General features: G+C 60.2%; 2 protein-coding genes across 2 annotated transcripts; one reads left to right on the top strand and one right to left on the bottom strand.

Annotated features, from left to right (window-relative positions):
* Positions 1 to 474: 474 nt before the first annotated feature.
* On the bottom strand, positions 475 to 9,207 carry VOLCADRAFT_105117 (uncharacterized protein; the record flags this gene model as incomplete). Its single annotated transcript, XM_002951441.1, has 13 exons — positions 475 to 637; positions 1,005 to 1,078; positions 1,168 to 1,390; positions 2,052 to 2,245; positions 2,280 to 2,608; positions 2,840 to 3,202; positions 3,452 to 5,391; positions 5,761 to 6,151; positions 6,611 to 6,776; positions 7,002 to 7,155; positions 7,535 to 8,310; positions 8,608 to 8,840; positions 9,054 to 9,207. 13 exons carry the CDS (start codon positions 9,205 to 9,207, stop codon positions 475 to 477), a joined length of 5,160 nt encoding a protein of 1,719 aa, XP_002951487.1.
* Positions 9,208 to 12,319: 3,112 nt separating this feature from the next.
* Positions 12,320 to 16,292, top strand: VOLCADRAFT_31937 (uncharacterized protein; the record flags this gene model as incomplete). The annotated part of the gene is made up of 5 exons (XM_002951536.1): positions 12,320 to 12,382; positions 12,939 to 13,094; positions 13,860 to 14,101; positions 14,737 to 14,857; positions 16,221 to 16,292. Coding segments are annotated over 5 exons (654 nt in total), but the record flags the coding sequence as incomplete, so codon positions are not given.
* Between the last annotated feature and the right edge of the window lie 5,408 nt (positions 16,293 to 21,700).

The following is a 21,700-nucleotide window of genomic DNA, read 5'->3' as shown; positions in this document are numbered from 1 at the left end:
GGTGCAGGGTAAGACCACTATGCCAACATGTTCACAAGCACCGCAGACCCGACAGCACACGAGTTGCAGAAGCCAAAAGCCGTGGGGATAGAAAGAAACTTCGTCCCTACGGCAATGCAGGTGGCGAAAGAGAGGGAGCAAAGATGCATGCGCGTACAAGTGCATGCCGCCTCCTAAAGTACAAGCGCGTGCATGTGCCTTTCCAACGCCACGAAGAAGTCTTTAGTTGGTTAGAAGCCTTTAGTTGGTTAGAAGCCTTCCCTAATGCAGGATACATCCGTTGCACTCGTTGCGGTGCTCTGACGCGTGCTTGGCTGGCGGTGGCTGGACACAGCAAGGATTTGCCTTGACTGGCAGACTGGCTGTATATTTGTAGAGCCGCTGATGGGGCTCCAGGGGTGCGTCGGCCCGGCCTCCTCCTTCCGTACAGGCTTGACGTTGCCACACCAGGGGAGGGGAAGATGGTCGCCAGCGCTAGGGCCACGTGAACGTCACCATCAAGCCCAAAACGGCCTTGTCACATACCCATAGCCTTGTGAGGTCGTGAAGTAACTGCGGCTCGGCCGCGACTAGGAACCCGCGAAACAACGGAAAGGCGCCTGCTGGCGATGCTACAGGTGTCGGGTGCGTGGGTGAGCTATGGGCGGGATTACCGTGAACGTGCAGGAGGGGTGCAGAGCGGTAGCCCATCCTCGCATTCTGGGGTGTGTGTGTCGGACACGCACCCTGTGGGTTGGATACATCCTACAACCCCCTCGACCCCAACATCCCCCCTCCACCAGGAGACTGCATTCCCCCCCCTTTCCGCCATCTTGGGATGGACCCTTCCAAATATGCCGCCATCCTGGGCCCTTGCCATCCTTTTCCTGGGGGTCCAACATTTCTATCCTACTCTTTCCCATCCGTAGCCTGCTCCCGACCCTTCGCTGCAGCCTGACCGCTCTGCAACCCTTCGACCGTGCTTTCCAGTCTGTCCCTTCTGGCTCGACAAAGTGCAGACGCACCGTTCCGCCCGCTCATCCTCACGTCGTTGGAGCTCCGCTTGCCGCCGTTGCGCTCGCTGGAGTTGTATTTGGGCCTGCGCGTTTGTGCGTGCCAGGAAGACGCAACGATTACGTTGGCACTGGGAGAAACCCTGGCAAAGGAAAAAGTCTTTGCTTTCCTTACCCTTTTATGTTCGAGCTCTGCCCTACGAACCTCTTCCCTCAGCTGTTGTATTTGCCGCTCTTTAAGCCGCTCCTGAATCTGCGCAGCCTCATCATGCAATTCCTGCGCCTTACGCTGCCTCTCGGTCGCTGCCTCCTTGAGCTGCTTTGTTTTAATCTCGATCCGCCAAGATTGGAGGAGCCTGAAGAGTTGCTTCCGGTACCTCACCCGGTCGTTCATGTATCTGAAGTGATCGCGGATCCGTGTCGATCGTGTCTCATCCATTACATTTGATGTGAAAACCTTTGTCCGTGTTTGGCCAACGAAAAGCCCTGGTAGCAATGCTGAGAGCATAGCCGATGCGGGCAGAGACCGCTGAAGGTTTGCCTGCATGCTTACCCGATAATAATAATTATTATTATAATAACGGAACAACCGCGCACGTAACGGTGCTTTACGTGTGCACATCATACCTCATTCCATCTCACCTGAGCCGCGGGTGTCGTCAATTGTAGTACATCACAGCACCGGAATCAGGCAATCGCCACCCAGTACGCACCCCTGCAAGCTTCAAAAGCCATCTCCGCTACAATACCTTCCAGTAGCACCCGGGTCCCACTTCTTCAGACGTCTTCATGCACACCTACGTAGATACCACCCGCAGGTAACCCCCAGATTTCTTTCAGTATGTCAGCCAACGTGAGCGCAGAGGCCGCAACGTCATATAACAGAACAAGTCTGACCTGTCCAAGAGGAGCCCCACACAACACTGTACAAATCACGCATTGAAATTTCAAACTCGCGCTCCAGTCCGCCATCATCGCGCACGTGACGGAGTTCGGTGATCGTGCGGGTTTCGGTGGCTACCGCCTGCCACGTCTCCCCCTTTTTCCCCCCTCACTCACCGCACCTCCTCACATTCAGCAATCAGCGAAACCACCATCATCACTACCGCTTCATCACTACGTTCCGTCATCACGGAAAAGCCCGCATCAAACCCCCCCGCCGCCGCCCTTGCTGGGCCCCCCGCCGCCGCTGCCTCCGGCCCCGCCCACGGGGAACCCCCCCGGCCCGCGGCCGCCCGACGATCTGCCCGACACTGCAGAGCAATACGATGCGCCACTGCTGCTCACTAAAGGGCTGGAGAAGCCCGCAGAGGAGCCCCCGTCACCTGCAAGACCCGCCGCAGCTGCGCTCACGCCGCCGCCGCTGCTGTAACTACCAGCAACGGCGGCGCCAGCGTGGCCCCCAGCGGCGCCGCCACCAGCGTATCGTTCACGTAAGCTTTTGGAAAACACGGGCGACTCCTCCCCGCGCGTCACCAGGCTCGCAACTCCCCCCAGCCCCGGCATGTACGACACGTCTCCGGGACTGTAGGCACCGCTGGCGCGTTTGGGCGTGACGGCTGCGCCGCCGCCGCTGCCGGCGCTGCCGCTGCGAGGCGTTGGTGTGCCGGGCCCCGCTGAGGAGAATGATGCGAACGGCGCGGGGCGCGGTGGGAGGCCGTACGGTCGTGGAGTGTTGTTTGCCGTTGTTGTCGTACTGCCGCCGCGGGGCGTGCTGCCGCCAGCGGGGGTAACGGCGGAGGCTGCCGTCGGGCTTGCAGTCGTGACCCTGGCGAGCCTGGAGGGTGCTTGCCCAAATAAGCGTGTGACGGCGGCGCCGACGGCGCCGACACCAGTTCTACTCGTACCCATGCCCTTGCCCGCAGCGCTGTTACCGATGCCGCCGGTGCTTGCGGAGCCGCCAGCCCCGGCGCTGCTCATCCCGTTGCCGCCGGCGCCAACTAATGTGGCGGCGGCGACCGCGATGGCAGCGGAAGCAGCCGGAGCCTTGGTGGTGGGATCAACCATGGGAGCGGCAGCGGCGTCTCTGCTGACGGCCTCGCCGCCACCACGACCATCGCCACCTCCGGCGCCGCCATCATCCGTAACAGGCCGCGCGCTTGCGAAGGGAGTCGCAATCGAAGCGGCGAAAGCGGCACTCGGGCTGCAGTACAAGTCGTCGCCGCTATCGCCGCTGTCGCGACTTCCGATCCGTCGCCCGGTGCCTACTTCTGCCGTACCAGCATTGGCAGCAGCTGCTTCCTCGTCGCCGTGGACACCGTCCAAGCTTGTACGACTGGTCGCGCATGACATGTAAATGCTCCCCGGAGCGGGGGGTAAGCCGCCGCCGCCGCCGCCGCCACCGCCGTCACCCGCCAGGCTGCCGCTGCGCAGCTGCTGCAGCCCGGAGCTGTTGCCACTGCCGCCGCCACCACCACTGCCGCGGGCCTCATTCCCGCCGCCGCTGCCGTCGGCATCACCGCTACCGCCGTGAACGCAACGAGTAACGTGGATGGCCCAAACCCCGCCGGTGGCGCCGCCGCCGCCGTCATTCTGAAGTACGTCGCCGCCGCCGCCGCCACCAGCGTTATCCTCGAGGACGTGAATGTCGCGGAGGCCGTCACCCTCTCCAACGGCGCCTCCGCCGCTGGGGGAAGAATACGCTGCGGCGACGGTCTCGGCAGTATTGGTTTCGGCGCCGGCAGCGTTCTGCTGGTCCTGTCGTGCAACTCGTAGAGCCCAGACCTCGCCTCCGAAACCGCGACCCGGAGGGGTGCGACTGACGCCGCCAGCAGCTTCATCCGCCACTAAGGCGGGACCAGGAGCCCCCTCCTCGCCGCCGTTTGCGCCCGGCACTTCTGTCGTACTTGTAGCGTGTCCTGCCGCCGCCCCTGCCGTTGCCGCCGCCGCCTTCGCCACAAGGAACGCCGCAGACGCCGGCGGCGGTGCTTGCCCGAGCGGCGACAGCGGCGACAGTGGACCCAGCTCTAACAGGCGGTCGATGTAGTACGGATTATTGTACGCCCACCCGTCCGTACCGTCCTCGTACTTGCGGCGCTCAATGGACGGCCGCCGCGCAGGCGAGGGCATTGCGCTGTCACCGGAAGCGGCGGCAGTGCCGTCCGATCTAGGGGTTGTTGGCTCTGTCCCGTGCTGGGTTTGCCATGAAGGGGGTTGCTGCTGCCCCTGCTCCTGCTCGTGCTGCTGCAGTGGCGGATTTGGCGACGGTGCTGATGGTGATGACTGCAGTGTCTGATGCAGGTCAGGCGGAGGTGGAGGTGGCGGTTGGCGTGGAGTCGCCCATGCTTGGAACGGCTCATTGGCCGTCACCGCGGCGGCCTTCAGGCCCGCTGCGAGGTCCACTGTGCCAGCCGCGACGGGGGCGGCGGCGGCGGCAGCCGCAGCCACCGCCTCCTCCTGCGGCGGCAGTAGCTGCGCTGCCGCCGGGGCGGCTCCGCCAGCGCCCTGTGCTACGCCTTGTCCAGCGGAGGCTCTGGCGGAGCCGTACGGCAGCCGCGGTTGCCTGTAAGAGATGAGGTGGTCGCTACTGGGCCCGGCGGCGGCGGCGGCGGCGGCCCCGTCGTGATCCGAGGACCGACGGCTCGCGCCGCTGCTTCCTGCTGCGAAGGTCAACGTCGAGTGCGTCGACGAGGAGAGCGGTGGCGGTGGCGGTGGCGGCACAAGCGGCACGATCAGGGCGATGCGCCTGGGTCGCTGCTGCAGCGCGCCGCTGCCGTCGGCACCATCATCAAAGTTATTCCGCAGCCGCGGCGGCGGCGGTGGCGGCAGCCGAGACGGCGGAGCCGGCGGCGGGTCCGCGTCAACGCCGCCCCCGAAGCTGCCCCCTGACGATCCCACAGACCTTTGCGCGGGTGCCGAACCACTGGAAGCGTCCATCCAAGAGCCTCTCCTGCTAGAGCTTAGCGGGGTGAGGAAGCCGCCGCCAGTGCCGCCGCTGCTGTCATCGCTACGACGGCTGCCACGGCTGCCGGCCCTGCCGTCGTTTGCAGACGCAGCAGCTGGCGGCGGCAGCCCCGCCTCTGCCGCGGCGGCGGCGGCGGCGGCAGCCGCCGCCTCCGCCAGCGCCTGCCGTACCACCTCGTGCTGCCGCTCCTGATCCCCCCCTCCCGAACCTCCACGGCGGCGACGGTGGCCGTCCCTTCCGGGGCCCCCCTCGGCCTCGGCGTCGCTGTCGGCGTCGCCGTACAGCTCCGCCGCCATGACCATCGGATCTACGGCTGCATCGGGCTGGCCGCCGCCGCCGCCATCGACGGCGTTGAGGGCCGTGGCGGAGGCGCCGGATGGCTCCACAGACTCCGGATCCACGCTGCGCAGTCTGAGCTTCCTCCAATACACGTGGCAGTCGGAGTGCGGCAGGTGCAGGAAGTTACGGAACCCGGCGGCCTTGTTGGCCACGTACCTACATACATACATACGCACATCAGTCCGGGCCCCGTCAGGGAGCAAGCCGTTTCCCAGGGCGGTATCAGGTGACAGGTAGAGGTGGAGACCGGGTAGGTAGCTAGGGAGGGAGGGAGGGAGGGAGGTAGGTAGGTAGGCAGGTAGGTCGATAGGTAGGGAGGGAGGCGGGTGGCGGCTATGCAAGGTGAGGAGGCGGAGAAGGCCTTGCAGTTCTGCGGGATGGGATGGGTCGAAGGCCGGTTGAGGTGGGGCCGCGGTCTTGCGCCCGACACCCTCCGGCCTAAAGCACCTAAGGACCCTCCGCCCCCCCCTAAATCACCTAAGGACCCTCCGCCCCGCGCAAAAACAAAAGGAAACGCTCGCTCACTTGACGGCCGCTCGGCGCCTGTGTGCCTGGCCCAAGACCAGCCCGACCAAGCTTCTCGTGCTGCGGTTGCCGCCGCGGCGGAGCAAGTACAGCAGGTACAGCGCATGTGCACCGCAGCGGTGCAGCCCGCCGACGTCGTCACCGCCATTGCCGTACTCGACGCTGCCGTTACCTAGCTTCTGCTGGTGCTGCTGAAGCTGTTGGACAGTGGGGGAGGGCAGTGCGGCGTCGGCGTCGAAGTAGGTGGCGGCGAGGACGAGATCGGATGATGGCGTCGTACCGGTTGGGACGAGCTCGAACGCGGGTAGGAAGGGCGCCAGCGGGGTGGAAAGAAGCGGGTGCGGTGTGGAGAGCGGTACGGCACGAGTGAGCGGCGGGTCGTACACTTCGCCTGTGGGCATGGGAGCGTAGCTAGGTGCTGATGATGAAGGCGATGACGTTGCAAAATTCAACAAGGGAAAAACAACAACAGGCGACGGACGTCCAAAGCAAGACTGGAAATGGGCGGGGAGCGCAAGGCCAAAGCTGTACGACATAAGGGAAAGATGGAGAGCCCCCCTCCTCCCTCCTCCCTCCTCCCCCCTCCACCCATCCCAACCCACCGTGTGTATGTGCCGCCTCAACAGACCCCGGGCTCCCCGGAGCCCCCCCAGGACCAACAAGACTTCCCATCCCCCAAAGTGATAAGTCTTACCATGCACACACAGCTCCCTCTCTCTCCCATCTTTCCCTCTCTCTTCCCTCTCTCCCCTCTTTCCCTCTCTCTCCCCTCTCTCCCCTCTTTCCCTCTCTCTCCCCTCTTTCCCCCTCTCTCTCCCCCTCTCTCACTCATACACACACACATTCTCACCAAAATGATGTTCGTACAGGCGGCGTGTCTCCGCGAATTCAGGTCCGCTGTCGTCCAGTTTCAGCGCCCCAGGTGCGGGCAGCACCAGGCGGCCCAGCAGCCGGTGGCAGGTGCGCCGGTAGGCGGCGGGTACGGCCATGTGGGCCACCCATATCAGGGCTATGTCCTGAAGGGATGGCAGGGAGGGAGGGGGGGGAGGGAGGAGGGAGGGGGGAGGGGAGGCAGGGGGGAGGGAAATTAGATGGCGATGGTGATAATGATGGTGGTGATGGTGGTGATGGTGATAATGATGGTGGTGATGGTGGTGATGGTGGTGATGGTGGTGATGGTGGTGATGATGATGATGATGATGATGATAATGATGCAAAAGCCAAAGGAACAAACTGCCGACCGACTGCTGTCGGACTCCACCGCTAAGGTTGAGGTCACTGCCCGCGGCCAGGCCAGAGATCTCACTTACACCGGGGTCCCCAGTACGACATACCGTTGTGGGTATCATGGGCACGGAGGGGTGCATCCCCTGGAGCATCAGGAAGCGACAGTACCTACATGACAGAGTGAGGGTGAAGTAATTGTGGTGGTGGGAGGGGGGTTTGCACGCGCGTGTGTGTGCGTGTGTATATATGTGTGTGTTTTAGGGTGTGTGTTTTACATACGGGAGAAGGAATATCATCATATCGCAATGGATCCGAAGTTCATCATAATCGCGATGCAACGCAGCCCGAGCTTTAGGAGCTACGTGTGTACGTATGTATGTATTTCTGTGTACATGTGTGTGTACCCAGACGTCCACACCCACCCACACAGACCTCCCAATGACCTCCAAACCCCAGTCTTACACACAAATACATACATGCATACACAAATACATACACGCACATACACACGCACACACACGCACACGCCCACAGCCTCGGGACTCACCTCTGCACCGCCTGTGCCAGGACATCGGGGTCGAGATAGGCGGGTCGCAATAGCGAGTGCAGCAGCGGCCGCAGCTCCCCCATGCGACCCGACAACACACCCGCGACCTGACCTCTCCCTCCGCCACCACCACCGCCGCCACTGCTGCTGGCGACGTCCTTATAACCGCCGGATGCAACCGCTAACGGAAACAACCCAGTGAGGTCCCCGCGGGAGCCGCGGGCAGCCGGCGGCCAAAACTGCACCTGCAGACAATTTCCCCCGCCGCCGCCACCGCCGAGGATGTTGCTGCTACTGCCGTCGCGACTGCTCTCGACAACGCTGTACGCGACCGTGGCGCCCACCCCGCCCGCCGCCGCTGCCGTTGCCGCTGGCGCAGCCAACTTGCCGCCCGGCGATCCCGCTTCACTTCCGATATTACTGCTGCTACTGCCGCTTCCCCCGCCGCTACGCATGGCCCGCCGAGCGCCACCACCGCCACCACGGGGCCTCAGCGGGGGCCCCAGCTCCGGCCGCGGCGACGGCGCCTCACTGCCCGGCGGCGAGCTAAGCAGGGAGACGGAGGTGAGGGAGCGAGCGCCCGCCGGGCCGCCCACGTCTGACCCCCCAGACCCCCCAGCCGCCGCCGCGCCCACCCGGCCTCCGCCTCGTGTCGTGTAGGTCGCGTCCCACAACTGCCTGCTGGCCCAGGCCTGGCGTTCCTCGGGCAAGTCGCACTGGCTGTAGGCGTGCGATCCCGCGAAACGGAAGGCCTGGTTGGGGCCTGGGTCCAGCACCTGAGGAGGGAAAGGGGGGAGGGGGAAGACGAACCACGTGAACGAGTGAAGCTGCTGCCAGGGAATGGGCTGAAGAAGGGGGGGGAAGAGGAAACACTGGGAACTGGGAGTGGGTGGGGGAAGTAGGTAAGACGAACCGCTGACGATTGAAGGAGATAGAGGGAATGGGCCCCCGGAGGGAGGTATATTTTTTGCCACGCGAGCTGCTTCACACAGAGCTGGCGGCAGCAGCAGCAGCAGCAGCAGCGGGAGCGGGAGCTGTATTCGATACTTGGCAACACTTCAACCAACACCCACCTTGCCAACAAGCGCCTCGCAGTCAGATGGGTATGATCCAGGTGCGGTACAGCGGTGCAGCAGCCAGGCCATCGCCACATCGAGTGGGGGAACGAGCACATGTTCATCGATGCTGCCACTGCGGCCGCTGCCGCCGCCGCGAGTGCGGTGCTGAACACGTGCCGCTAGAGGCAGCCAAAGGAATTCGTACCGCAGAGCGGCTTGTATTGCGTAGTGACCGTCGTATAGGCCACCTGTCAGGAAGGACATCGCCAGTACCCAAGACAATGTGCTTGCAAAACGTTTATTCAGCCCGGAGGGTAACGGGGATAATGAGTAAAGAGGAGTTGTAGGTCAGGCAGGCACTGTTGCTGAAGTGCCGACATGGCTTCCCAAGGACACTGCTGTGAGCCTGAGCTAGTGAGCGCATGTTCATTACGTGAACAGGTGCCTTAGAAAGGACTTACCGCGTGGGAACGTGTCGACAGCATGCAAGAGCCGGACAAGCGCGAGTGACCATGGAACAAGCTCCGCAGGCACCGAGTCGAGAACAACCCACAGAAGCTGCTTAACACGCGTCGCGAGCGCCTCCACGCCCGCCAGCTCGCTGCCTGACTCCATTTTGTGGGCACGCAAAGTCTTCCGGCTCCTTGGTCACTCTAGCCTTTCGCCCATGTCCACAAGCCAGCAGCTCCTCGCCCGTGTCTTACTTCGAGACAGTTCCCATAATGCTTAATATTTACACCCCTTAAGTATTAAGTCTTTTCCACTGGCGTGCACTATGCACATCGAGTCAAAGTCAACTTGCTGTGCTGAGACGTAGACGTTAGGCTCAGACGTTTCTGATATTAATGAAAAAAGCTAAGATCAGGTAAACGCTTGGCGGATGGACCTAAGCTACAGAGCTAAGGGAGAAGGACCCCGAGTAGCTTTCCGGTATGATATTAGCGTAAAGAAAAGCCGCATATGTCCTCCTAAGATGTAATAACATGATATGCGACACTCTCACCCCTGGATGTCGAACGGTGCAAGCCTTTCGCGCAAGGCGCGAATCCTTGCAATTGCTCTTCAGAAAGTCCTGAAGCTGCAGACAGTGCGATCTAAGCCATTATCAACCTTCCTTCCGATAATAACCCATCGCGCAATAGGTAGCCCAAAGCCCCAGGCCAGTTCCGTACGCCCTCTTTCGTGCTGTGTCGTGCTCAGCGGACGGTACCTGAAGCCTCCAGCCGACACAAGCCATTCATCCTAAGGGTTTCATTCCAAACAGCACCCTCATTTTGTCGAGCTTACAACTCGGCAGGTGCCATGTCCGCTCAGCACTTCGGTACCGTACCTGCCGGACTGCCCGTTTTATCTACCCCAACTGCAAGCTAGGCCAGGTGCGCATCAAGACGAAAAGAACCCGCCCATTACTATCTTCCTGCCCTCACCTATCCATCATTTAGTCTACGAAAAATTACAATAGACAATCTTAATTACGCGGTGTAATTTTAGTTATCCAATCACCCTGGGGAAGGCCCTCTGGTCCGCACTTCCACAGTCAGCCCGTCCCCGAAAAACTCAGTGTAACCCTAGGGTTTTTTTGCTGCAAATCCACCCACCCCACCTAGCTTAGTTGACAGACACAGGCAGGTCGTCAAGCAAGTGATGCAGCTTGTCCGAATCTTTGAACTGCGTTATTTTGGCTCATAAAAAAGGTTCGCTGCTGGATTGTAGTATATTATATATTGTTTGTCGTATTATATATTATATTATATTATATATGTACAAGTTACAGCAGTCTTACATACAAGTCACAGCTACTGTTGCAGCGCATCCAGCCCTGTCCAGCCAAAGCGCGCATGAGAAGGACGCGCAGTCCTGGGCAAGCTTGGGGCCTTACAGCAAAACCAAGCATCGTTTGGGTTAAGTTATATGGCTTTGACGATTTCCCCCGCCACACACACATTGTGTGTGTGTGTGGCGTCCGTCTGTCCTACCGTCTCATTGTGTGTGCGACGGTAGGGTTAAACACAGGCGAGTCTGGGCGAGTACCCAGCTATCACCGCCTTGGTACTTAATACCGTGTTGAGTAGAGCTGTCTGCTTTGCGCTGCCTATCCATAATAAATATTGCTATGGACCTGGTCATTCTGCCCCCAAGCTGCTTGAATCCGCCACCACCTTGGCCGGCAGCCATTACTGCCAGCCCAATGTGGATCTCAGCAAGCCAGCTCAGTGGGCTTCAGTGGGCTTAGTGGCTTGGTGAAAGGATGATGACAGCAGGGGCACATCACGGTACATCAGGATAATAACAGAGCCCTTCTTGGGGTTCCTTCCAATACTGACGGTCCATTCAGGGGACGTTAAGCGCTCAGGAGGGATATCAAGTGATCCGCCTCCCCGGAGTATCCATTGCCCCCTTCAGCATCCTTCAGCCCTTCAGCCAGGTGGTTTTCCTCGCAGCTGGGAACTCATCCCTCCTGCTAACTGGCAACCGCAGCTGAATGCGTATCCTCATTAATTCGATAATCCACGGAATCGTGCACACGCGTAGAAGGTACAACAGCCCTGGAAGGCTGCTGCTAGGCTGGCGGAGTGCTGACGAGTTGGCGCTGCATGCAGCGACCGGTGGGGCTAACCGTTGGGGCTAATTTCGGTTTAGACAGAAGTTGAGGCGCAGTCAGACGCAGTACGAGACAGCTTCAGGGGCGCAGCCCTCCTTTACCGCGCTGCGCGGCTTCCCAGCAGACGCAGCGTGAAAATAACATCGATGCCATCTTGCAGCCAGTTTTCGCAGGCCGTGGAACGCGGACGAGGATGTGCTACATTGCGCTAAAAGTAAATCTATATGCACAGATGTGTCTGCTGTGTGCATTGGACTTTGTTTTGCGTTGCAGGCCTTGGCTTCTCTCCGCTGTGTGGTATGAAATGCTGCGAAGAAGGAGCCGTTCTTACTCTGTATTGGGTCCCCACGAGTCGACCTTGCATTTTGGGGTTACATGTGAAAGATCAAGCCCCGCGCTGATGGAGAGGTGCTACATGATTCATGGAATTGGCCACACCTCGGGATAGAGAGGGGTTGACGACGCGAATTCAGGCTAAGCGGTTGATACCGTGGTTGACGGGTACTCTGCCGTTCTCTCGAGTCTTTAACGGCCAAAATACATGCTACGTTACGAACGGGAGCCGGGTGTATGATCCGGGTGCCTGTCATGCATGACGTAGTAAGAAAGCTGCATTGCGGTATTGCGTGCTCGACGATATTAGTCAGGGCTCCGAAACCCACTTTGGCCCTATCGCCCTTGGGCGCCACGTTCAGAAGTGTACATCGCAACATTAAAAGAGTTCAATAAGTGTTTGCTGCCTGGTAGCTTGCCTGTCCAAGGCATCGCCATGCTTCAGGTTACAGCTTTTGCTAATTCTGAGGATTAGAAGGCCAGTAATTGATAACTACAAACTGGAAAATGGAAGGCCTAATCGGTAAAAGGAGTGGCAAGGTCTTGCCAAAGGATTACGAGGTAAGTAAAGTATAGGTTCAGTTATTGCTTCTCTGTAAGCTGATCGCTTCAATATGGAATGCAGGATGCGGAATACTTGCGGAAACTTGAGCCCGTCGTTCTCCAGTTGGATGAGGACTTACCGGACGTGGGTACTTGTCCTCCATTTTCTGGATTGTCACCGTTACAAATGCTTTGTTTTGAGACTATCGGAGACTTGACACGACTCGAGCGTAGGCTGGTTTCGATGCCAAGAAGCTTGCGACGATGGTCTGTCAGCTCATGCAATTCCAAGAGGACACTCTGGGCAAGGAGGTGAGGAGGACTAACCTGGGACGACAGCCGGAACCTCTGTTTGACCTAGGGCCCGAGGGCGCATTTCGTAAGCCACACCCGGCTTTCCAACTATCAGGACTGCAACCCCCACCTGCGTGCTATTGGCCTCAGTACAAATCCATTGCATTTTGCTACATCCCAGTAGCTGAGACGAGGATCCGGTTAATGGGGATGTCGTGGAACCATGGGTCAGCTGCGGCCGCATTTATGCTGACCACAACCCGCTCCCCCGCTTATTTTCTTCTACCTGCGGCATCGGCTCGCCTTTCCCTGTTCCCACCCCTCCCAGCGTTAACGTGCACATGTACACGTACACGGTGCTTCATCCCTTCCAACCTTAACCCCAACCTTGATTCCCCGTCACCGCGTGCCCGCCAGCCCACTTCTCCGTCTTGTACAGGTCCACGGACAATCGGTCTCTCCCACCCACTCTCACCACCCGTCATCAGTCGCATTTTCTCGTTGACTTTTGCACGTAATCCATGCAACCCCCTTCCTCCCGCCCTTCTCCCGCCGCCAACTTGTCCATCCTCAGTCAAACTTCAAGCGCCAGCCAAAACTTCCCGCCTCTTTGCTGCGGGATTTCAATCCTCGCGGCGCGCTGTACGTCATCGCAGCCAAGTGCGACGACATCATGGCAGCTCGGGACCTGAAGCGCATCGATTGGACCAACCCGGCAAAGCGCAAGGAGGTGGGGGGGGGTAAACACGGGTCGCCCTGCACAGAGGGAACGGGAGCCACGGGGGAAAAGTAATGGTAAAGGCAAAGACCCGAACGGGCTCAAGAAAGGTTGCGAACGGCCCCAATCGAACCATACAGAGCCAGCGGGCTGGTGCTGCCGACGCAGTCGTTGGAGGGGTGGGGGGGAGTTAAGTGCCCTCATCCTGGCACTGACGAGGGAGGAGGCGGGAGAAGGGCTGCACACCATCATCCGTTGTTTTGCGGCGGAGGCAGCTCCAGCTCGGTGGTAAAATAGCTTCCAGGAGAGCTGGAAGGATGGAGTGGACAAGAGGGGGAGGGAAAAGGCGCGCGGCCCACTGCGAGGAGGAAACGGAGGAGGACTCAGCGGGTGGGGGAAGAGACGCGCGGGAGGCGCGGGGGGCCCGGGAGGCTAAGCGCCACTACTGAGGGGTGGTACTGACTGGGGCTCGATCCGGGGTTCTCCAAATGATGCCCCTCCCCCGTCTTTCGCCCCCGTTTCAGCGTCAGGTCTTGTTTCCCTAATCCTCGAAGTACAAAAAACCGACATGATGACATACCGACGTGTCACCGCCATCACAGCCGTTTTAACTTTCGGCGCGGCTGCTGCTGCTGTTAGCAGCTCACCGTTTGTGTGGTTCGGGAGCTGTTTGTTTCGTTGAAGTCGTTTACTATTAGCTGCACCTCTCCTACTCAGGCTCCTCTTGTTTGCCGTTCCACCCCCTACCCTAAAACCCTAAAACCAAAACCGTATCAGAACATGGAGATCCTGATTGGAATCAGGAAGGAGCTGGAGTCGGAGGGGCTGTTACGGCACCCGGTGGTGGGGGCGGACCCGGGACTGGGCCTGGATCTGGTGTGCAAGCTGGGGGAGGCGGTACGGAAGATGGGCGGCACGGTGGTGGACAACCCCGGTGAGTGTTTTAACGGAGTGAGTGTGTATGGATGTATGCTTTTATATCTGAGCCGCATATTTCGAAGTGCTAAGCAGATGCGCGCGTGTGTGTTTGTGTTGGTGAGCATACGGTTTTACACACATTGTGGCCGAGAAGCGCAAAACGAAAAGGAGCAGATGGAAGTGCATCTCGCGTGGTCGTTTTCTTCTGACATGCGAGAGATGCGTATTGTTGGAGTGCCTGTCTGTATGTCTGTCTGTGTGTGTATGTATGTCTGTATTCTACGGAGCTGGCCAGTCGCGGTGGGGCGGAGGAGGGGGGACGTGCAGTCGGCTACTGCACCGCCCCGCGCGGTGGCCCCCCCCTTTCAGACATATCGCTGCCCCAGGATAGGGTCAGTGTCCCCAGAACCACAGTTGTGAGTACCCCATCACGACCCAGCTTCCAATTGTCGTTGTTGCTCACCGCAGATGACCCACGGGTCACCCACCGCATCTGTGTGCCGCCGCCCGGAGTCAGTGACGCGGGACGCGGCAAGCCGCAGCAAATGCGGACCCTGGAAGTTCGGTGAGCCGGCGGCCTCCTGGGTGCGAGAATGCGCGGAGGGAGGGAAAGACGAGTCGCGGTAGGGTTAGGGGAAGGGGCTAGGAGGGCACGTGGCAAGAGAGGAGATACGTACGTACGTACTTACATACAAACAACATACGTACTTACATAGACATACGCATGGACCCGCAGTGGCGACATGGCGCTGGTTCACTGGACTCAACTCCCCGACAGCTACGACGAGTGGGTGCTAGCGAGACACGCGCCACCCGCCGGGCCCCTGCCTCCCTCGGAGCGGTCCGCTGCGTGGAGGGTGGGTAAGGCCGAGGTGCCAAACCAGCACAATTTCCCTGGGAGGAGAGTTGTACGGAGAGAGGATGACGTGTCCTGGACCGGGTTCGTCGGTCGTGTGGCTGCAGGCCATCATACTCGTTGATCACTCCAGTTTAAGGGGGGGCGGGTGTGGGTATGGTGTGGGTATGGTGCGGGCGGTCTTGTGTGCAGGTGGCTTGGTTGCGTTTCGTGAGATTTTTCTAGGGTTTCCCCTTTGCGACTGGGTATTGGGCTGTGAGGGTGAGGCCCTTTGTTTCCCCTTTGCGACTGGGTATTGGGCTGTGAGGGTGAGGCCCTTTGTTTCCCCTTTGCGATTGGGTATTGGGCTGTGAGGGTGAGGCCCTTTGTTTCCCCTTTGCGACTGGGTATTGGGCTGTGAGGGTGAGGCCCTTTGTTTCCCCTTTGCGACTGGGTATTGGGCTGTGAGGGTGAGGCCCTTTGTTTCCCCTTTGCGATTGGGTATTGGGCTGTTAGGGTGAGGCCCTTTTTATCCCAGCCGGTTGTGATTGATTCGCCGGCACGGATTTTAGGTGCCAGCCGTCTGGTCGACCCACTGCAATGTGGTTGGGTGATAACCTGGCAGTTAGGGCTGCTTGGCTCGTGGCTTTGGGCTGCTCTATCTGTGTGTGTGTGTGTGTGTGAGAGAGAGAGTGAGAGAGAGAGAGAGAGTGGGAGGCGGGCCGGTTAGTTTCCACGGGCTGAAGAAGGTTCAGGTCTCCTGAACTGGGGAGAAGGGAGATGCGGCCCCAATGGCCCCAAGGGTCGGGTAGCGGCCCATGGTGCGGTGCGGTGCGGTGAGAGCCCGTAGGTAGGTGCCCTGCCTAAGGCCCCAATGCGTCCCTCTTGGATTGGCAAAGGAGTCGCGCCATGTCTGGGGTGCTTTGGGGGCTCCTCGTTAACACGACCCGTGGGGATGTGGCCCCGTGCCAGACCAACACACGTACACACATGCATGCATACATACATACATACTTTGCCCTAGCTGAGACTTGTGGAGTCGCTCTAGCGGGACCTGAGAGCCCTTCGTGGTGTATTCGCTACAGCGCCATCCCCAGATGGAGGTGCTGCGGAGTGGCTGCGTAGAGTGTTGGCAGTCTTAGTCGGGGTCCGGAACACACAAGACTAACCGGCTTGTGCTGTGTGCTCCCGACCCTTGCGCTGTGTTTCGGCTTCGGCCCCCGGCTCTCGCGGCCCACAGTGAAATCTAAGTCATACATACATACATACATACATACATACATACATACATACATACATACATACATACATACATACATACACACGTCCCTGCTGTTGTGGCTTGTTCTTCACCAACGCTCCATTCTCCCTCGGCGCTTGGGCAGGTGTACCCGCGCTGGGTTAAGGACAGCGAGCTGTACAACGAATGGATGAACCCAGCAGACTACATCGCGGACCCTCCGGCGGCGGCGGCGGGGGCGACTGTGACGGCGCCGCCAGCGCCGGTGGCGGCTCCACCACCGCCACAACAGGCTCAGCTGCCGCCGCAACCAGCCCCGCAACTGCTACCTCTGCAGCAGCAGCAGCAGCAACTAAGTCTGCAGCAGCCACAACCCGGGCCAACCCCACAGCCAGCCGCCACGGCGGCGCCGCCGCCATCGTCAATAGGGCCGGGTGGCGGTGCGGCTTCAGTGGCGACGGGTCAGCAGCCTGTGGCTGCCTTAGGGCTTGGCGGCCCGACAGCGGCGGCGGTGGGCGGTCCCGGTGGCCCTACGGCTGCTCCTATTGCTGCTACTGCCGCCGCCGCAGCGCCTGCAGGGACCGGGGGAGGAGCGGGGATGGGGTAAGAGCAGGGTTTGCATGAAAAAGGTTGCTGTGCCTCTAAAGGGGGACTTTAGGGAGGGGGTGGACATATTTAAGCCAAAAGGCCTTGTTCTTGTTCTTCATCCCCGAAAGGGGAAGTGTTTGTTTACTGGTGCGCCGTGCACGCATGCCCACAGCCACAGCGGTGGCACCACGCACACTTTGGCACACACACGCACACACATGTGCACACACGCACGCATACGTGAGCGGAATGGTGGGCCGTGTCGCAAATTCCGACATCGAAAAATCTGTTCTTTATCCTTGGGGCAGGAAAACCTGCTGGAAGAGGGCGAATCCGTGAAGAGGCGAATCCGTGCAGCCGCACTCGCCCATTCCGCTTTCTCGCATGTTGGTCGTTGGTCGTTGGTCGTTGGGAGGAAATAGGACAAAAGGGGCAGCAGCAAACCATCCATTCTACTGTCGCTCTCTCACCCCTCCCCCACTTGCCCTGCCTTCACCATCCCCTCCCCCCTGCAGAGCCCCCCCGGGCCAAGCCCCCCTGTCGGCCCTGCAGCCGTTACAACAGCCCCTCCAGCCGGGAGGAGCTGCGAGTGGCGGCGGTCTGCTGCCAGTCATAGGGCCCGGCGGGTGGCGCCCGGCGGCGCCCGTACAACCCGCCGCGCTGCGGCCAGTATCAGTGGGGCAGGTAGGAGGGGACGGCATGTGGGTGCTGAAGGGGGGGACGGTACGGATGGCGTGTGAGGGGTGTATGGTGTAAGGCACTGGGCTGGCTTATGCGAGGAGAGAGGGGGAATTATCACATGCAAGGAAACCAGAAAGGAAAACCAGAAAGGAAACCAGAAAGGAAACCAGAAAGGAAACCAGAAAGGAAACCAGAAAGGAAACCAGAAAGGAAACCAGAAAGGAAACCAGAAAGCAACTGCCGGAAGGCGGCCAAAGTCCGAAACCGCCCCTAGCGAGTGAGTGGTATGTCCGTATGTGTACGCACGAAACACATTATTGTGTATTGGGTTATGGGGGGAGGCTGAAGTAAAGCACCGACCTGGCCGAGATGTGGTCCTGCTGCTGCTGCTGCTGCTGCTGCTTATTTTCAACCTTACAGGGCTGTACTCTACGCGATGGCCACCTTGATGAAAAGCCGATGACGACAATCCCGCTGCCCCGAAAATCACCACAGTCCCAGCTAGCGGCCAGCACCAACACAATAGGCCCCCCCCACACACCCCTGCATTTGCTTATTGAGAGCCGCAGCAGATAGATATGTTAATGTAATCGTTTATGTTTTATATTTCTTTTTCTTTAATGTTATGGATTGATGTTATATCTCTTGTCGTCTGAACTTGCAGGCGTTGAGCGCACAACTGGCACAACCCGCCTCTGTAGCTCCAACCGCAGCCGCGACAGCGGCTGCACCGGCCGCTCCTGGTGCGCCCGCCGCTGGCGCGGCGGCGGTGCCGCCGGCGCCGGCGCCGCCGGTCCCCACAGGCCCGGTCCCAACGGCGCCGCTGCCGGGCTCGCAGCGGGGCGCCGCCCGCGCCGCCGCTGCCGCCAGGGCCGCCGCTGCCGCGGCGACGGCCGCCAAGGACGACGCGCCGGTGGCCAAGCGTCACAAGGCGGATGTGTTCACTCGTCCGGAGGTCGTTGAGGGGTATGGGACACGTGTGGCTGTCAACGCCGTAAGGCAGCGGGTTCACGACCCCAACAAACCTGCGGTGGATCCCGCATCGCACGTGGAGAATGTCTCCCAGGTGCGGTGGAAGGGCAGGGAAGAGCAGGGGTGGATGCAGAGAGATGGGTCCCGCAGCTTCGGGGGACTTTGGGGGCTTTTTATCTGGCTCTGGGCCATCTCTTTTTTGCGGGTGATGATGGTGGTGCGTGTGGTTGGTGGCGGCGGTGGGAATTTTGAGGTTTGAGGGGGGACGCGCGCTTTTTTAAAGCGGTTTAGCACTGCTGGGGGGTTGGGGATCTATCCACCTTGCCTATTGTGTGTGTGTGTGTGTGTGCCAGATTTGCCCGAAGTAGACGAGATGTTGATGGTTGACTGGAAATGGGGCATATTGCCATGCTTACAAGCTGGCGGAGTCCCGCCGGGCCGGTATCCATGCATCATACCCCCGTCCCCGCCAACCCCTGTACCGCGGTCATCATCATCATCATCATCACCGTGCAGGGCCAGCTGCCGCCACGGCACGGCGCAGCACCGCCGTCGGCACCTCGCGCCCCGACACCGCCGGGGGTTGTCTGCCCACCGCCGCCAAGGTCGCCGCCGCCAGGCACCGCCGGCTACGCCGCCGCCGCGCCACCTCCAACTAAGGAGCCCTACCTGGTTCCCTCCTGCGCCGCCTGGATGAATTTGAACGGGATCCACGAGAACGAGAGGCTGTACATGGCGGATTTCTTCGAGAGCCGGGGGCCGCACCGGAACAGCTCTGTGAGTGTCGGGCAGGGTGGTGTGTAGGGGGGGGTAGTTGGGGGATGGACGGGGTGAAAGGCCGGTATGTGGCCGTCCGTGGGTGCGTGAACAGCCGTTGAATTTCGCCGGCCGTGTCGTTGTTGGGCCGCGGTTCCATGAAGAGGAGGGGCGTTTGACTGGTGGGAACGGCGCAGAGAGGAGGGAGGGGGGAAAGGAGGGGGGAAAGATGAACCACGTGAACGAGTGAAGCTGATGCCAAGGGATGAGTGTACAAGAAGTAGAACTGACCCGGGGGAAGGGGGGGAGGGGGGGAAAACCGCGCACGGGGTGGTTTGTCGCGTGGGTGTGCTGACTGGTGTGTGCCTCCCGTTGACAGGGTGGGCAGCAGGCACACTTCCTGCATCAAAAACCGGAACCCCAGAGCGGGCGAGCGATTGGTGCTCTCGCTTTAATGCAGTTTGTGTGTTTAGCTTTACCACTCGCTGTGTTACTGCTCACCTGGCTCGTACTGCACGTTTCCTTGTTTTTTAATGTTACGGGACAAAGAAAGAAATCTCTCGGATGGTTTGGATAAAAGTCCTCCTTCGGTGTGTTTTTCCCGTACACCTGTCGTACACGCTTGTCGTACAGTTGTACGTGCAATACCGCGAGGCGCTGGTATCCATGTACCGGGAGGATCCCTCCAGGAGGTTGACATTCTCAGAGGCTCGGAGGCGACTGCAGGGTGACGTGGCCGCCGTACACCGGTAGGCGGGAGAGAATAATAATACACAAAACGAACCGCCAACGAATGCATGTGTACGAATAAATTTTTTTTACCATTTCGTGTTTGGCAGCGGTGGGTATCCGTCAAATAGTACATACATACATCTTCAAAGGAACCTTTTTCGAACAAACCCACCACATTCCCCCCAAGAATATCTGCTCCCTTGAATCAACTCTCAATCTGTGTTTTTCGTCACACACACCAATCCCCCGGCCCCAATCTGCTGCTCGATCCCTACCCCTGCCTGGTCCCGCTCCCGACATTCCTTCACCAGTGTGTGGACCTTTCTCGACTACTGGGGCATCATCAACTTCAGCGCCACTGACCACCCCTGGGAGCGGGGTGGGGGGGGAGGGGGGGAGGGACCCAACCACCTGTCGCTGGCGCTGGGACCACCCTCAATACTCAACGTCACGCGAGTCGCCTATGCGCCGCCAGGGGCAGGTACGGGTGCTCTCCACACCGCCACAGGGCAATTATACGCACACTTATACGAATACACACACGCGCGCGCCTGCCTGCCTGCCTGCCTGCCTGCCGATCTCTCTCTCTCCCTCTCCCTCTTACTCCGGAGCACCCGGGCCCTTTTTTTCCTGTTTCTGTGGTTTCAGTGTTGCAGGCCTTACCACCACCAATGCCAGAGTCGCGGGCAACAGCCTTCCTGTCATGCTGCACCACCACCAACACCACCACCACCACCAACACCAACACCGCTACCACCTCCCCTCTTTCACCCGCGTGTTCGAACCCCTCCCCTGGCGGTTTGGACGGTTAGGGCCCCTGACGGTTTGGGACGGTTTGTTTGCTGCTCCAATACCAGTACGGCCCCCTTGCATATCGGTTGACATCCGGGCCGCAGGTCGTCCGGGGGGGGACCGTGCCTTCGAGTCTCCCCTTTACCCGGCACAGCATACCCCCCGTCCAGTGATTTTTTTCGTTTAGGACGGGTCTCAATTAATTCCAACCTAAGTAACAAAGTTGCTAGAGTTGTCGTAATTTCCCGCCATTACCTCCCGCCCGTTTCGCTCCCTTCTCGCTCTCTCCCCTCCTTTCCTCCCGGCTGCAGCGGCCCTGTTCCAGTTCACCCGGCCCACGGTGGCGGAGGCCACAGCCGCGGCAACTAGCGGCGGCGCTGCCGGTGGCGCACACTTGTCAGGTCGGGGGCCAGCGACCCAGCACCAGCTGAACCGGGCTGCGGGGGATCCCCCGGGGAGCCGGCCGCGCTTCTACTGCAGCGCCATGCCCTGGGTGGACTGTACGGACCTGCGGTGGGTTGGGAAAGGGGAGAGGGCGCGGAGGGAGAGATGGGGGGGAGGGGGGGAGGGAGGGAGGGGGGGAGGGAGGGGGGGCGGAAGGGGGGAAAGGAGGGCTTGACGGGGCTGCGGCACGGAGACCACCGCTCTCTAACCCATCCATCTGAAACCAAAACCTGTAGAACTGCTTCAGACACAGCTCGCTATAAGAGCTTGGGTGATTACGAGTGCCTGTGCGCGGTAAGGGAGGAGAGGAGAGGGGAGGGGGGGGAGGGGAGGAGGAGACGCGGCTGGGACGACGGGGCTTTTGTGCAGGCGGTGAATATCCTCTGTTCACATTTGCGACAATACGACCTGCCAGGTGCCCATAAGTATACATACTAGCTACCAACTGACGATCAACTCCTTCCGATCTCACGAATGCCCCCGCCTGCTGCAACCCCCGCCTGCGGGTTGTGGTGTGTGCTGCGACACCGGCGTTTCCGCACACCCCATCCACCCCACCCCCGTACGGCCGCCACATTGCCGCCACATTGCCGCCACATTGCCGCCACATTGCCGCCGCCGTGCCCTGTCCCGCAGCTACCATTGCACCAAGTACCCGGA

Source organism: Volvox carteri, assembly GCF_000143455.1.
Source record: "Volvox carteri f. nagariensis unplaced genomic scaffold VOLCAscaffold_24, whole genome shotgun sequence".
Taxonomy (NCBI): domain Eukaryota; kingdom Viridiplantae; phylum Chlorophyta; class Chlorophyceae; order Chlamydomonadales; family Volvocaceae; genus Volvox; species Volvox carteri.
This window is presented reverse-complemented; position numbering and strand designations above follow the sequence as displayed.